Source organism: Carya illinoinensis, chromosome 11, assembly GCF_018687715.1.
Source record: "Carya illinoinensis cultivar Pawnee chromosome 11, C.illinoinensisPawnee_v1, whole genome shotgun sequence".
NCBI lineage: Eukaryota > Viridiplantae > Streptophyta > Magnoliopsida > Fagales > Juglandaceae > Carya > Carya illinoinensis.
The window spans coordinates 36,057,852-36,072,109 of record NC_056762.1 but is presented as its reverse complement, the minus strand read 5'-3'; the positions used below and the strand labels follow the sequence as shown (position 1 = coordinate 36,072,109).

General features: G+C 35.3%; 1 protein-coding gene across 2 annotated transcripts; it reads right to left on the bottom strand.

Annotated features, from left to right (window-relative positions):
• Positions 1 to 853: 853 nt before the first annotated feature.
• LOC122281218 (serine/threonine-protein phosphatase PP1) lies at positions 854 to 8,467 on the bottom strand. 2 transcript variants are annotated; one of them, XM_043092565.1, is made up of 4 exons: positions 7,853 to 8,467; positions 2,749 to 3,308; positions 1,878 to 2,090; positions 854 to 1,146 (listed from the first exon to the last, which is right to left on the bottom strand). In XM_043092565.1, the coding sequence occupies exons 1-4, from the start codon at positions 8,028 to 8,030 to the stop codon at positions 1,132 to 1,134; spliced, it is 966 nt and encodes a 321-aa protein (XP_042948499.1). In that variant the 5' UTR covers positions 8,031 to 8,467; the 3' UTR covers positions 854 to 1,131. The 2 variants fall into 2 exon arrangements, with proteins under 2 accessions (XP_042948499.1, XP_042948500.1); XM_043092566.1 differs by having other exon boundaries at positions 1,926 to 2,090.
• Positions 8,468 to 14,258: the final 5,791 nt, after the last annotated feature.

The following is a 14,258-nucleotide window of genomic DNA, read 5'->3' as shown; positions in this document are numbered from 1 at the left end:
GAGACCCTGCCCTCTACCTCCCCTATAAATCTTATAAAAATAAAATTGAAAAACTATTGCCACTACCCTAAAAATTAAAAATACTACAACGTTACAAGGCCCACTACTTTTCTTTATAGGGCATTCAGGAGCGGGGGGAAGAGGTGGGGGGAAAACTCAAAAAGTTTGATTTCTTCTTGGTCAATAGCTCCATTCCTCTTCCACATGTATTTCGCTATAGTCAAGATTTGTTTGGTTTCTGTCTTGAGTTTGACAAGATCTGGCTGGCTGGATTTGAAAGTTAAATTGAAACCAGTTATACAGCCATAATCTAGTATATATCCGTCAACTTTCAAATCTTCACGATGTCTGTGTGATGGAACGTCAAATGGCGTCATTGTTATGACATCCATCAATATCAGTAAGGAGTTTTCGAGGGTGTAGGCCGGCAAAATCTGCTGAGATAGACATTTGGTATTTTTATTTATTTTTACATACTTTTTCCATACTCTAAAATATTTTAAAAAAAAAAAAATCACAATATTTTTAAAAACACATTTCATTGATCAATCGGAACACATGGGTTTAGTATTTTCCTTTTTATATGGATCAGATTGGTAGAGATCGCAGAACCAAAGCAGTAACTTCTTGATTGCAACGTGTTCGCTCATTGAAAAGAGCAAATCTAGAGCTCCGATTGGAGAAGCAAAGAACTTCAGGTAGGTAATATATAAACCCTAAAAAGGATTTCAAAGTTAATTACCGGTGCCATACAATCAGGCAGTGATGGGTTAGCATAAAGTATTTTTCTACCATATTGAGTCATTGGTCCCAATTGCATAAAACAGGAAAAAAAAAAAAAAAAAGCGAAGTATTGCAAGAAACAAAAATTATGCAGGTAAATTCAACATGACAAAGTGAGACTTCCTATTTTACATAATAAAACTCCCTGAGTTGCACCCACAATGGGTGTCTCTGCGCTTTTGACAGTGAAGTAATTTATGTTTTTCACATTTCTCCTCAACTGCCCAAGAAGTCCGAATTGAAACAGGCCAGGTAGTATAAAATGATTCAGCAAAGAACAGTTTAGAGATATAGAACCGAACAACCCCGCGAGAATTGGACCTTCTGACTGGAGCTCGCGCAAATCAATTAACCCTTCCCGCCCTGAAAGAATAAGGTAGCATGTTAAAATTCCATTAAGCTTCACAGAACTGAAAGAAAAAACACAATTCAGAATGGTCAACAGGACTCGACAGCTGCAGGTTTTATCATTCCACCATCTGGCCATATCTAGCAAACGAAGCTGTTCAAATGATCAACCTGTAATGCCTACCTATACGAATAGGACAAGGATACCTTTGGCATGTTAGAAAAATGTCTTGACTTGAAATATGGCTTTGAAATGGAACTTAAAGACATAGCTACGCCTGTGGTACAAGTTCATTACATGTATTCACTGATTTCCTACCAAAAGGACATCCTATTTAGACATATATAGGCCTGCTCGTTGGACAGTCATGGTCCAGTAAGCATCTCTACCACTAAAATGGCATTAACAACCTATCCACACTTTAAATTCAGTTCTCCAAAGTCTTGGACCATGCATTTTGAGCCAATCATTCCATGTAGATAAGCAAAGATGTATAGCCCAGATGGATAAGACACTACACTTATATCACACGGGTTACTCATCAAGACTATTAAACTATTACTAGTCTTGTGATTCTTAGTCCCAATGACCTGTCTAGTGTACTAACTAAGGAGAAGAGGTCATAGTCTGGAAAGGTAAATTCATCAATTGTGTAGTATCTACGGCTTTGTTTCTTTCCCTCATTGTCTATGAATCTAGAGCTTTCTGCCTTCATTTTTTAAAGTCCTTCCTAGGGCTTCTTCACCTTATGAGGTGGAGTTCCAGGTCTCAACATGTTGTTGCCAAATCCAACCTTTCCTTTCTTCTCAGACGATTTAAGAATCTGGAAGGAACACGTCAATGTATCATCCACGCTCATCATTGCACCAGCATTGTCAAACTCGCCACAGTAGTTTGGTGCTGAAAATATGGTTACCAGCTGCCGCTTTGCAAAAAACTCATATCCATCTTCCACAACCTGATCATCCAAAAATGGCAAACAGTGATAAAAAGGGAGTAAATAAATCCTAGGTCTCTGGTAGAAATATTTTCATGCATAAATCAACATGCACATAAAAGCAGTGTTCCATATTAAGCTTTCGGTCGGTAAAACCAGTCTACCCTGTTAGTATGGTGCACAGAGCTACAATTATGGACATAACACCATATTGTTGAGTGGTTGTACCCAACAAATAAGGACGACCATGAGAACACACATTGAGTAAGTTAGCTCATTTCCCTAAACCCAAAAAAGGTATATAATTTTTACATGCTACTTTTAAAACTACTTCAGCCTAATCCAACAATGACAACAACCCAAATAAACCTTATTCCCAGGGTGGCAATTTGAACCTCTTTCACAATTCAGTCCAACCCAAGAAGTAAGAACAACATTCTTTGTTAAATTTTCAGGCATGTCCTACTTATTAAAAAAAAAATCAAGCATGTCCTTGTCCAAATCAATAGTAATCTTTTTTTAATAATCAATAATGATCTTTCTATCACAGCGTATATGATGATGATTTGGAGAAAGCCTGAATCCAAATATGAAAAATAGGCATCAGTGTAATACATTAAAGTTTCTATATGCTCATGAGCATGCACATGCTGAAAGTTTGATATAAACCTTGCATTACCTGGTGAGCTCTGCAGATGAGGTCAAGATCATGTTTTTGAAGGAATTCAGCAACCTTGTCAGCCCCAAATGTATATGACACACCCCGGTCATTCTCTCCCCAGCCTTCCACGTCTTTATCAGGATCAGCCCACAATAGATCACAGAGAAGGCCCTGTTCTGGTACATCAATAGGGCGAGCAATATTCCTAATCTGATCCAAATTTTTCAAATCAGGAGACAATCCACCATGCATACAAAGGATCTTCTCATCTATAAGAGCGGCAACTGGCAGACAGTTAAAACAGTCAGTAAATATCTTCCAGACACGAACACTAAACCTCCTCTTGCACTCATCATAGAACCCATATATACGATTAATGGATGCACATTCATGGTTGCCCCTGAGAAGAAAGAAGTTTTCTTTGTATTTGACCTTGTATGCAAGGAGAAGGCATATCGTCTCTATGCTCTGCTTACCCCGATCAACATAGTCACCTAAGAATAAATAATTGGCATCAGGCGGATACCCACCATACTCAAACAATCGTAGAAGATCTGAAAACTGCCCATGAACATCTCCTGCAAAGCAATTCAGGAATTAGAATATGATAACCCTATTGATTGATAAATTTTTTCATATATGTACTGGACACATGTCACACAAATTGTCACTGTGAGAAAGGTGTAATTGTATAAGTATTACCCATGAGGGTATAAACGTAAAATGTAAGCTAAGTTATAAATAATGTAATAGTGGAGGTTAGGACAAGATGTTTCAAACTACCCGTCATTTTCCCTCCTCCATTACTTCTGTCTAAATCCTAACTTTGACAGCCACAAACTGTTATAATAAGCAGAGAAGTAATTTAAATTGAAGACATCAGAATTAAGCATTACTTTACAACTCCCTTTACAATTCTGAAAATGACGCATACCAGGTGTTTGTGGGAGTGGGACTAGGAGTGCTGTGCAAGACTAAATGAGTTCATACACCACATGTTGCCCTGTGTTAGCTATTGTGGAAGAACAAGTTACATATATGCCACTAATTCAAAAAGCAAACGAATCCCACACTGTCTTTATTTCATTTTATTTTTGTTTATTTTTTGCTTTCATTGTCCCTCTTCTGCCGAGCAGGAATAGAGCCTAAAACTAACCTGGACCACTTCCTTTACCACTTGAGACAAGGACATAAGGAAAGCCGAGTATCTTGAAGTTGTAAGTGGTCAGCCTTACAGACCAAACACCATCCGTAAATGATCATGGAGAGACTGGATATGAATTATCATATGAATGCACCTATCCAAAAAGCATCCAAACTTCTTTCCCAATCTCCATTAACAAGCACAAAGTAATCTATTAATGTTTTACTTTTTTTTTATTGGCACCAGGTGGCAAAAAACAATGTCCTGACTAATCCCGGGAGTGCATAGGCTCTCGGCAAGTAATTTCCCGCAAGTGCACCTCGGGTAATTCAAGAAGAAAATCCCCCAATCCAATGGCCCCTAGAGATTGTTTGCACCCAAGAGAATTTGAACCTTAGACTTGGGGGGGACCATACCCCCAAGCCCAAGGCCTTTACCACTTGAGCTAACCCCTAGGGGTTAATCTATCATACTTAACAAAGTTCATTCAGGTTTCTTCAATTTTTTTATAAGTGAACACAACTACTATACTAAGCACAAGGGGAACAACCCGAGTATGCAGTATGTATATAAGAGAAAGCACCCAACAAAGATCAAAGATAATGAAAAAGAGTACAAAAATCTGCATAAGTAGAAACATCAACAGAGGCATAAATGTAACAAAACTTGAAATGGACTTAAGAAATTGTAGAGTCAAACTCTTCTTCTCACGGACTTCAAATTTTCAAGAATTCCATTTTCTCTAAAAGCACCACAATATAAAATAAACTGCACCCCAAATGGCATTAAGTTCGTTCAACCAAACTTTCTTTTCCAACATGCCAAAAGCTCCACCCAATTAGGCATAACTCAGTGAACTCCAAACATCTTAACGATCAAAAACCACACATCTTACACCATGTCACAATGGAGGAGGAGATGATCAACAGTTTCCCATTTCATTTACACATACAACACCAGTTTATCAAAACAATATGACGGTTGTAAAGACTATCCATAGTAAGGTTTTTTAAATTAATTTGTTGCTTTCAAGCCTGGAACCTGAAACATCTGTGTAATGATATGAACCAAAACTAAGCTTGATTTGGTTAAGTTTGTGAACAGGCTGGATTCTTAACCAAAAATTTTCACTTTTTTTTTTTTTTTTTTACAAGACAAGAATTTATTAAAACAAGTAAAGAGGCATCGCACAATTACACAGGTAGTATATGAAGTTTCACTTATCACAAAGTTAAATTCAACAACTTCAAAAAGTTCAATTATTAGCAAACCCAACTTATAAATTTATCACCCACGCAACATTATTCCCAAAAGAACAGTTAACAAGAAAGGTAGACAGTATAAGCTGATAAGTCCAATACAATGGAAAAACCATACAGGCTTAAATGTATTTGCTAGTTGGCAAACATAAGTATTTCCTTTTTTTCGTAATTTGGTTGGCACCCATTACGTGGGGAGATATAACATTTGGAGCTACTCTTCTAAAGAGCAATTGCTCCAATGAGCTTGGTATTCAGTAAAAGTAGGGCAAACCCAAATATTCATACACGTATCATATATGACATATTTAAGAAAAATCAAGGTGCTGGTAATAAACTGGTAACAGGATGGTAATGATGCCACCATTATCAATTTTGATATTAATTGAAAAGGTGCTGGTAAATTTCAAACCCAGACAACCCCCCCCCCCCCCCCAACAAAAGATAAAAAAGAAAAAGAAAAAGAAAAAAGGATTAAAAGCTAAATCTGAGATCTCCAAATTCTTATATCTAGTATATCCCACCCTTGACAATCAATAACGAAAATATATCACCTATTTAGAGTTGAACACAAAAATATCAAAACAAAGGAAAATTTTCCTTTGAAACAGCAGGATTTCATTTTTTTATAAGTAAAACCCAGGTCTGTAGACCAAGTTTCCATTTCCTTTTTTTTTTAATTATTAAGTAAACAGTTAAATTATATTAATACAAATAAGCATAACCCAAGTACAAAGGGGGTATACAGCAAGTTTCCATTTCTATTAAGGAATAAATATCTTTTTACCAAGCCTTTTATATAAGTGTTATTTCGTTGAAATGAGATGGCATGATTGTCAATGAATGAATTTTTACACAATGAATTGATTGGAAAGAAAAAAAAAACATATCGATAACATTTGTTTCTCAATCATTTTTTCAACATTGTTTTGACTCGTAGCTCTAAGATGACTAGCATGAATTAGCCAGCTTCAAGGCATGTTCATCAAGTGGCTTTAATCTTAAGCCAGCTTCCTCCTATAGAACCATTATCACCTGGTCTTCATATATGGAAATCTCTGCTTTCCAAAACTTTTCACACCTTCAATAAGTTACCAAATTCGCTACCACAATAGTTTTCCGCAAAAGTAAATGTATTCACCAACACTGTTAATAGTATCATTATTGTCACACAACCCACCTCTGCTTCACTCAGCATAACTACCATAATAAACCCTCATAAATGGAGAAGCACACCAAATTAGTAACAGAACTCATGGACTCTCAAGGATGTTTCTAAGCAAAGTGCACGAGGTGCTATCAATTTTAAATTGATATGATCACTTGGATGTTTAATTCATTTTGGAAAATAAAATTTGGATGCAACAGTCACAGATGCTTGTTCAGCAAACCCAAGGATCTAGCCACAAAGATAGGCGTCCTAAACCTTCAAGCAGGCCCAAAAAATCCAAATCATATCTTCCTGCAAAGGGTCAAACAGTCATAAAGAACATCTAGAAGGGCCTCATAATGGCTCAAGTCTCCTCTATAAGCCTCCAAGAAGTTCACAAACCCTTGAACAAACTCAGGCCCTCGTCTGGCCAAACAAGCACCCAGCAAAGTGGTGAAGGCCAAGACTATATTTAAAACTTTGGACAACCTAATCGCCATAGGACCATCCAAGGACCAAGAAGCGCTCAACAGGGACCTACAAGCTTCCTCAAAATGAATTGGTTATCCACGTTGCGACCCTTTGCACTTTGAATAAGATTGCTTTATTTATAAACACATCTAAATAAATAAAAATAAAAAATCTGCTTTACCGATAAAAAGAAAATAAAAAAATAAATATTTTGGGGGTGGGGTGGGGTTCTCCGCTCCCAAAAGCCTTGACCAAAACTAAGACAATCCCATATGGATGATCCAATGGCCTACTGAGCCTAAATGGAAGCCCTTGAAATTCGGGTGTTTTAATCCAATCACCCACTTAACAGGACAATCCCTCTTTACCAAATAAGTGTTGTGAAAAATGATGCAAGAAAAATAAATTAAAACAAGAATCAATTACACAAAACACCAAATTTACCTAGTTCAGCAACATGCGTCCGTCTACGGAACTACAAAGGATTTTATTCTCTTGAAAGTCGAATATATAGTTTAGCAAAATACAATAAGTGGCCATACGGAATAGTACTATATATATGTGTGCGCGCGCGCGGTGGAAACCCCTGATTAGGGTCATTAGTGCGTAAACCCTAATTAGGGGTTGGTTGGACCGGGTTAGGCTCTAAATTGGGTCAAGCCTACACTCCATGGCCTAAGCCTCATTGAAAATCCACTTTGTTTATTCCCCTGCAAATTTTAGAAACCTCCAATGATGAGTCACATGCCTCAATAACTCCCTACTGAATGTTCTTATTCAGTTACCTATTCAACCAATCAAATATAACTAACGCGTGCCCTCACTTCTTTCGAGACATAGCTCGCTCCCTAATGTGCCTCACAAATGAAGCCACCCGTTACTTCCAGAAACCAAGGTTTTCAAATCTTAATGCCCCCTCAAAGGGATGACAATTGACAGGAAAAACAAAAAAACAAAAATCCGCTCTCAAACATGTTCAAATTCAGGAAATAACCTATGAGCAACCATTCACTGACTCGAATTGCAGAGAAATCAAGAACTAAAAGAAAAGGAAAAAGAACAACAAAAACCGTATGTAGACTAATTTGTGATTTGTACCGCAAATCTTTACTGGAGCTTCGAGCTCGAGAAGATTAGGTTGGCTGAGAAAGATCTCCTTAGACGAAAGGCAGAGCTGCCGGATTTCCGACTCGCTCAGCTGCACCTGCTTCGTCGTCCGACCAACCTTCGCCCCCGTCAGCCGACGTATGATATCGTCAAGCAAAGTCTCCTCCATCAAAACCGTCTAAAAAAACCCTACCTCACAGGGTACCAAAGTGAAAGAAATCCCCTACAGAAAGTAAGAAAACCGAACCCTATTTCTCTCTCTATATATAGCTCTGGGCTCAAGGTGACCGTCACAATGACCCGATTCAGACACCGAGACGTACTTTTGTTAGAGCAAAATAGAGAATAATTTCACAACGATTGCACGTTAAATATAACGTCTAAAAACACAAGAGTCCGGCAACCGCAAAGGATTAAAAAAAGGTCTGATTATGGGTCAGCGAGTTTGGCCGCCGCTTGCCGCTTGCTAACGAGAGACGGAGCTACAGATAGGAAATAACAGTTGTGAAAGCACTGAAAGGGGCACCCGGAGCAAGGAGGAGGAACCCTATCTATCTGTAAATTTGGGAGGGCTTCGTGCGGTTCGCACGTGCGTTAGTCGCTTCGTTTCAAGTCAACTGATTTTAAAAGAGAATACGAATAGAGATTAAGGCCATAGGGTTTATTCATCTTCATTTTTAAAATCAAATTTGAATAAACTTATCACAATTTTATTTACATTAATTTATTTATTTTCATAATTTTAAATAACTATAAACAGTTATTATTTATATTTAAAGATGTTCTTTTCCTTCTTCAAATATTATTTTATTATTTTTTCTCTCTCTTCCCAACTCTCTCTTTTCTCTCTTTTTCTCTCTTTTCTTTTTTCTCTTCTCTCTTTATTATTTTATTATTATTTGATCAAAAAATACATAATCCAATATAGAAATTTTTCTTCATATTCAAAATCAATCTTCAAAACATGTAATTTTACATATGAAGATAAAGAAACCATTGCCAATGCTCTTATTTGGTTAGCTAAAATCAAAAATCTCATTTCATTTCATTTCATTTTATCTCATTTCAACTTATTATTACATTTTTTTAAAATTTTAATACAAAATATAATAAACAATCTAATTTTTTCAAATTTCAATATAAAATTAATATTCAAAAATTATATTATAACAATATTTTATTTATTACTATTTAAAACATCTTATCTCATCTCATCTCATCTGTATAACTAAGCGGGGCCTAATATTATTTGTACTATATATTATAATTTTAAAAAATTATATTTAAACTGAAAACACGTTCAAAAATATAAAAATATAAGATTAAAATTTTAGGTTTTCTTTTTATGTTTTTAATTTTTAAATAAAACACGGGTCATCACATGGAGATGCTACAGTAAAAGGATCATTTAATCTGTAAGTTTCATATTGTTAAGAGAAATACTTTTTGCAGTCGGGAGATGCAGTCGGCGTGCAGTCGGCTGTAAAAAAAAATTAATACGGGACCTACATAAAAAAAAAATTATTTTTATAATTTTTTATAATTCATGTAGGTCCTCTTGAATATAAAAAAAATTTTTATAATTTTTTTTTATTCATTCCGTACAGCCGACTGCACGCCGACTGCATGTGGCGACTGTATGTAGCAAAGCTGTATTGTTAAATAGTATTAATGTTATTTTTCATCTTATTCTCAATCATCGTTTAAAATTTTAAAATGGTCTCTTCCATCAATCACTTATATAGTAATATTTTTTTTAATACAATTAGCATTTTTCTAAATAGTATCATTTAAAATTTATCACATAACCAAATATAATTAAAGGTGACAAAAATTATAATAGACAATAGATCAATGATAACAAATAATGTATATATAGTTGTAAAAAGAACACATGTTAACTACAAATTTAGGGTTTTGGCTCCAACAAGACATTTGCGATTTCAATTGGATTTCAAGTATTTGAAATTTCATTAGGTTGAAATCCTCTTTAATTTGACAAAAAATAAAAAAATAGATAGTTGGATAGAATAATGTTTCGCTTAAATGACATAATCACAAAACTTAAATTTTCCTTCATTTACTTCACATTTCTATATTATGGTTTCTTTTGGTGTTAAGTGTCATATGTTATTCACCAAGTGTGGTTATAATCTTACCAAGTATTCAAATGAAACTTCTTTAGATTGATTTGGACATTCCACATTGTGATCTAAAAACAATTTTACTGCAAAATAGTAAAAATAACTATGCACCATAAAATCCTAAATAATCTTAGGAAACTATGAACGTACTTTGTTTTGCTAATTTCAACTTCTAAGTATCTCAAATAAATCAAAACGTATTTTTGAACAACTGTTGTTAGAAAAATGAAAATTATTTTATTGCACCATAAAATCTTAAATACTCATCTGAAACTAATGGCACAAATCGCTTCTCATTCACACACTGCTATGTACCTCAATAAATAAAAAATGTATCTCTAACACATATGTAGGCCAAAAACTAACCATGTTGACATATTCAATCATTAGCAATTGATTGTTTCGCGAGACATTTTTTGAATTTTTACGATGATCTTAAACTCTAAAAAATTCATCCACTGAAATTTATGGTAGACTGTTACAAACAATACCAACCCATGAGCCATACAAGACCTACTAGTCCATGGGCCCTTAAGCCAACAGGGCCATGTCAACATGGAAAGACAAGACCCACCAATTCGGATACACATTTGCAGGAATACCTCATATTTAAGGATCATATGTAGCAAACAGACAAAGATCGCAGACAACACCCCTAACTCTAACGGAGTGCATAGGAAGTGATCGCTCCACTTGCTTGCCGTCAAAGCACAACTCAGGATGTCACGCCGCATTAAAGACTATAGCCCGGTGCCTATGCTCGATAGGCTAACCCTTGACACAAGGTACAGGGCATTTCCATATTATCTAGTTTAAAAGCTTGACACCAGGTAACAATTTTCTTTCTCTAATTTTAAGGAAAAATACTCAAAGGAAGAAATACTAGCTTGGTATCAGAGGTTCTCTGGAACAACCCGAAGCCCATCATTTCCTCTGCATTGTAAGTGATTGACCCCAGTAATTGATAAAACAAAACACATCATCAACACCATTCTCAAGTCAAGTAAAATTGAAAATTGGTAACCGTTTTTCTCATATTGCATTAAAACAAGAGAAGAAATACAAACAAATGTGGTGAAGGATCCTACACAAGTATTCCATTGCAAGAAATACAACTCTTAAAAACAAAAATAAAAAATGAACAATGAAACTATACTGCAATCTCAGTATCAAATCATGCCCATGTATGCAATCTCTAAAAGTTTCGAACAATAATAATTAAGAGTAATACTAGATATGATTTAGGGCCTGTAAGTTCCACGTTAATATTTTGAAAAAAAGTTAGGCCCACCATTAAAAATATAATTTTTCATGAGTCTCAAATTTACCAATATTTTTCTAAATGGTGTGTGCATAATTTACACACTCTAATACTATAAATATCATTTATCAATAATTAAGTTATCAACAATTAGATCATTTGCGGGTTTGAAAATAATTTGAAAAAAAATTAGGTTTGACAGTTAAGTTAGTATCAAGATATATTGTTCATATATATGATGAATCAATTTTACTATCAAATATAGGGTTGTTTCTGACTTTGGTAGAAAACTTAACTCTGAACTCTGACTCCGACTCCGATGTTGACTTTGATTAAGAGTAGACTCCGACTAGAGTTGTCGGAGTTGGAGTTGGAGTCGGAGTGTCAGAGCTACATAGAGAGAGAGAGAGAGAGAGAGAGAGAGAGAGAGAGAAGCTCGGATAAAGCCATTGTTGAAAGGCAGAGACGTCGACGTTGCTAAAGCCAATAGAGCCACCTCGATGTTGCTAAAACCAATGGAGCCACCTTCCGCGAGAACTTGAGTTGCCATTGTTGCCTATCGGACCAAAGGAAATGAGAGAGAGTAGAGACTCGATATCAAAGACAAAGAGGAGCTTGGATATGAGAGACTAAAAAATAGATATAAACAAACGAAAGATGGAGATTGGTACCCTGAAAAACATTGATGTTTTGAAACTTTGAACCAAAACTTTAAAAAATAAATAAATAAAACAAAAAAGTCAAAAAAAGAAAAAAGAAAATCCTAACAATGATTTGAAAAGTAAAAACTCAAAAAAGTTAAAAAGCTAACATCAGTGCACTCACGGGACCTGAGAACAGAAATTAAAAAAAGAAACTCAAAAAAGCAAAGAGTAAAGTAAACAGAAAGGGACAAGATAGATGGATTGACAAACAAACGCAAGTCTCAAGACAAGCAAACTGGTAGATTGACAAAAAATTTATTAAAAATATAGATAGAGAAGCAATAGGAAATCGCTTCATAATTGTTTATTTATTTTCTTTAAGTTGAAGTTTGAAGCCAACACGTGCTCTGGATTTCGACTTCGACTCCATCAAAAATCTACTGAGTAACTCTGACTCCGACTTCAATTTTCAAAAACCCCGACTCTGCCAAAATTGAAGTCTTGTTAGAATTTGGATTGAGTTGAAATGGGCAGAATATTTGACCACCCCTAATCAAATATCACATTATAATCATGAAAAAATTATGATAAAGCCTATACAAAAGCTTTGCACTGCACACCATTATAAATGGATTGCAAGCGTTGATTTCTTTACTTTTGTCTACCCTAGTTTGGTTCCCCTTGAATCTTTCACCCGTCTAAAGGTCTGGTTGCCTTCCCTATACCCCTGTGAGTCTCTCCTCTCAAAATTTTCCCTGAAGTTCCATTTTCACTATAGCATAGCGTGAAATACAGACTGGATATAACGTGTTTGTGAGGTCCAAACTAGCCCCACTACCATTCTCATCCAACTCCTTGACAATGTCGTACTAGGTTTCACCAAAACTCGCTAGCAATGTTCTGGGTTCCAAGACTAGCTTCGTTATGAATGGTTCATCAATTTAGTATTCCTCTAGGTTTGCACAAAAAATCCTTGTTCGAGGCCTCAAATTGTGGGTGTAGGAATTATGAGGCTACTTTGATTAGTCATAAGCTCGATTTGGAAAAGTTTTGCAAATGGGGTGGAGAAGAGGGCAGTGGGAGAGGGGGACTAGGACTTCATAGGAGGGGAAACGCAAGTGAGAAGAGGGGGGGACAAGAGGCTAGCCCATTTGTACTTTTAAAACCAAACCGTGATGTGAAGTAGTTGATCGGGTTTGGCGTGCAGTGTAAAAATTTAAACTGGCGTACAAAGAGATTTTTTTTAAAAACATAAAAAAAATTTTAATATGCAGTCCTACATGTAACAACCCGCTAGAAATTTAATTTAAGGAATTTCTATTGACTTTAGGAACCCCGTGAAAACTCTATAAGTTAGTTTATTGTAATATCCGCTCCTTTCTTCTTCTTCTTTATGAGCCTCGATCCACGTGTCAGGGTTCGGTGTAGGTGCTAAGCCTCGTTCTATGTGTCAAGAGTCAGTCTATCTGATGAGCCTCGATCTACGTATTGAAACTTATTCTACGTACTGTATCTCGATGGCGTATTCTGAAAACTATCTTGCGGATTTCAAAATAAGATAGATATTTTAATGCTTACGAATATTTTAAATATTATGAAAATATCTATAGAATATATTTTCAGTATTATTAGATAAGTATGTTTTAATGTAGCACAATTATAATATTTTAATGAGCTCTGAAAATATTATAATTGTGGATAATATCTTATATTAAATATTTTAGTTATTTTAAAATATTAAGAGGTTTAACCTTACGTTGAAAACTCTTATTTAAATTAAATGGTTTTATCCTCTTTGAGTGATTAATGATACATTATCAATTTAGATAATGATGAAGAAATATTATTTTATAAACTTTAGTTTATAAAATAATATTCTATCTTAATTCCTCTCAGTGTTTTGTTTTAGTGTTTTATGCACTTTGATTAATTAATGATACTTTATCATTTTATATAATGATGAAGAAAATATTATTTTATAAACCTTAGTTTATAAAATAATATTCTATCTTAATTTCTCTTAGTGTTTTATTTAAGTGTTGTATTAAAATAAAACACTTACGCGTTTTCAAATCAGTGTTTAAATTCATCGTTAGATCCTTTTGAAGATTCCGAAACGTAGGACTAAGATTAATTATCCAAGCCTCTTTCTTTTCTTCCTCACTTTTTCTCTTTTTCTTTTCTTTCTTTTTCTCTTTTCTCTCTCCTCCCTTTCTTCTTCATGGCCGACGTGAACTTGCTCCTCCATGTCCATTCGGTCCAAGCTTCCAATCGGCGCCACCTCCGGCCACCGTGCCTCACCTCCCACACCGGCGTGATCCTCCCTCACCGGCGACCTCCACTGCACC

Bases quoted from the DNA above. Each gene is read 5' to 3' on its own strand.
- LOC122281218 (XM_043092565.1), bottom strand. From the start codon at position 8,030: ATGGAGGAGACTTTGCTTGACGATATCATACGTCGGCTGACGGGGGCG. The intron at 3,309-7,852 runs GTACAAATCACA...ATTGCTTTGCAG, and splicing joins AGCTCCAGTAAAGATTTGCG to GAGATGTTCATGGGCAGTTT. The intron at 2,091-2,748 runs GTAATGCAAGGT...TTGGATGATCAG, and splicing joins TCATCTGCAGAGCTCACCAG to GTTGTGGAAGATGGATATGA.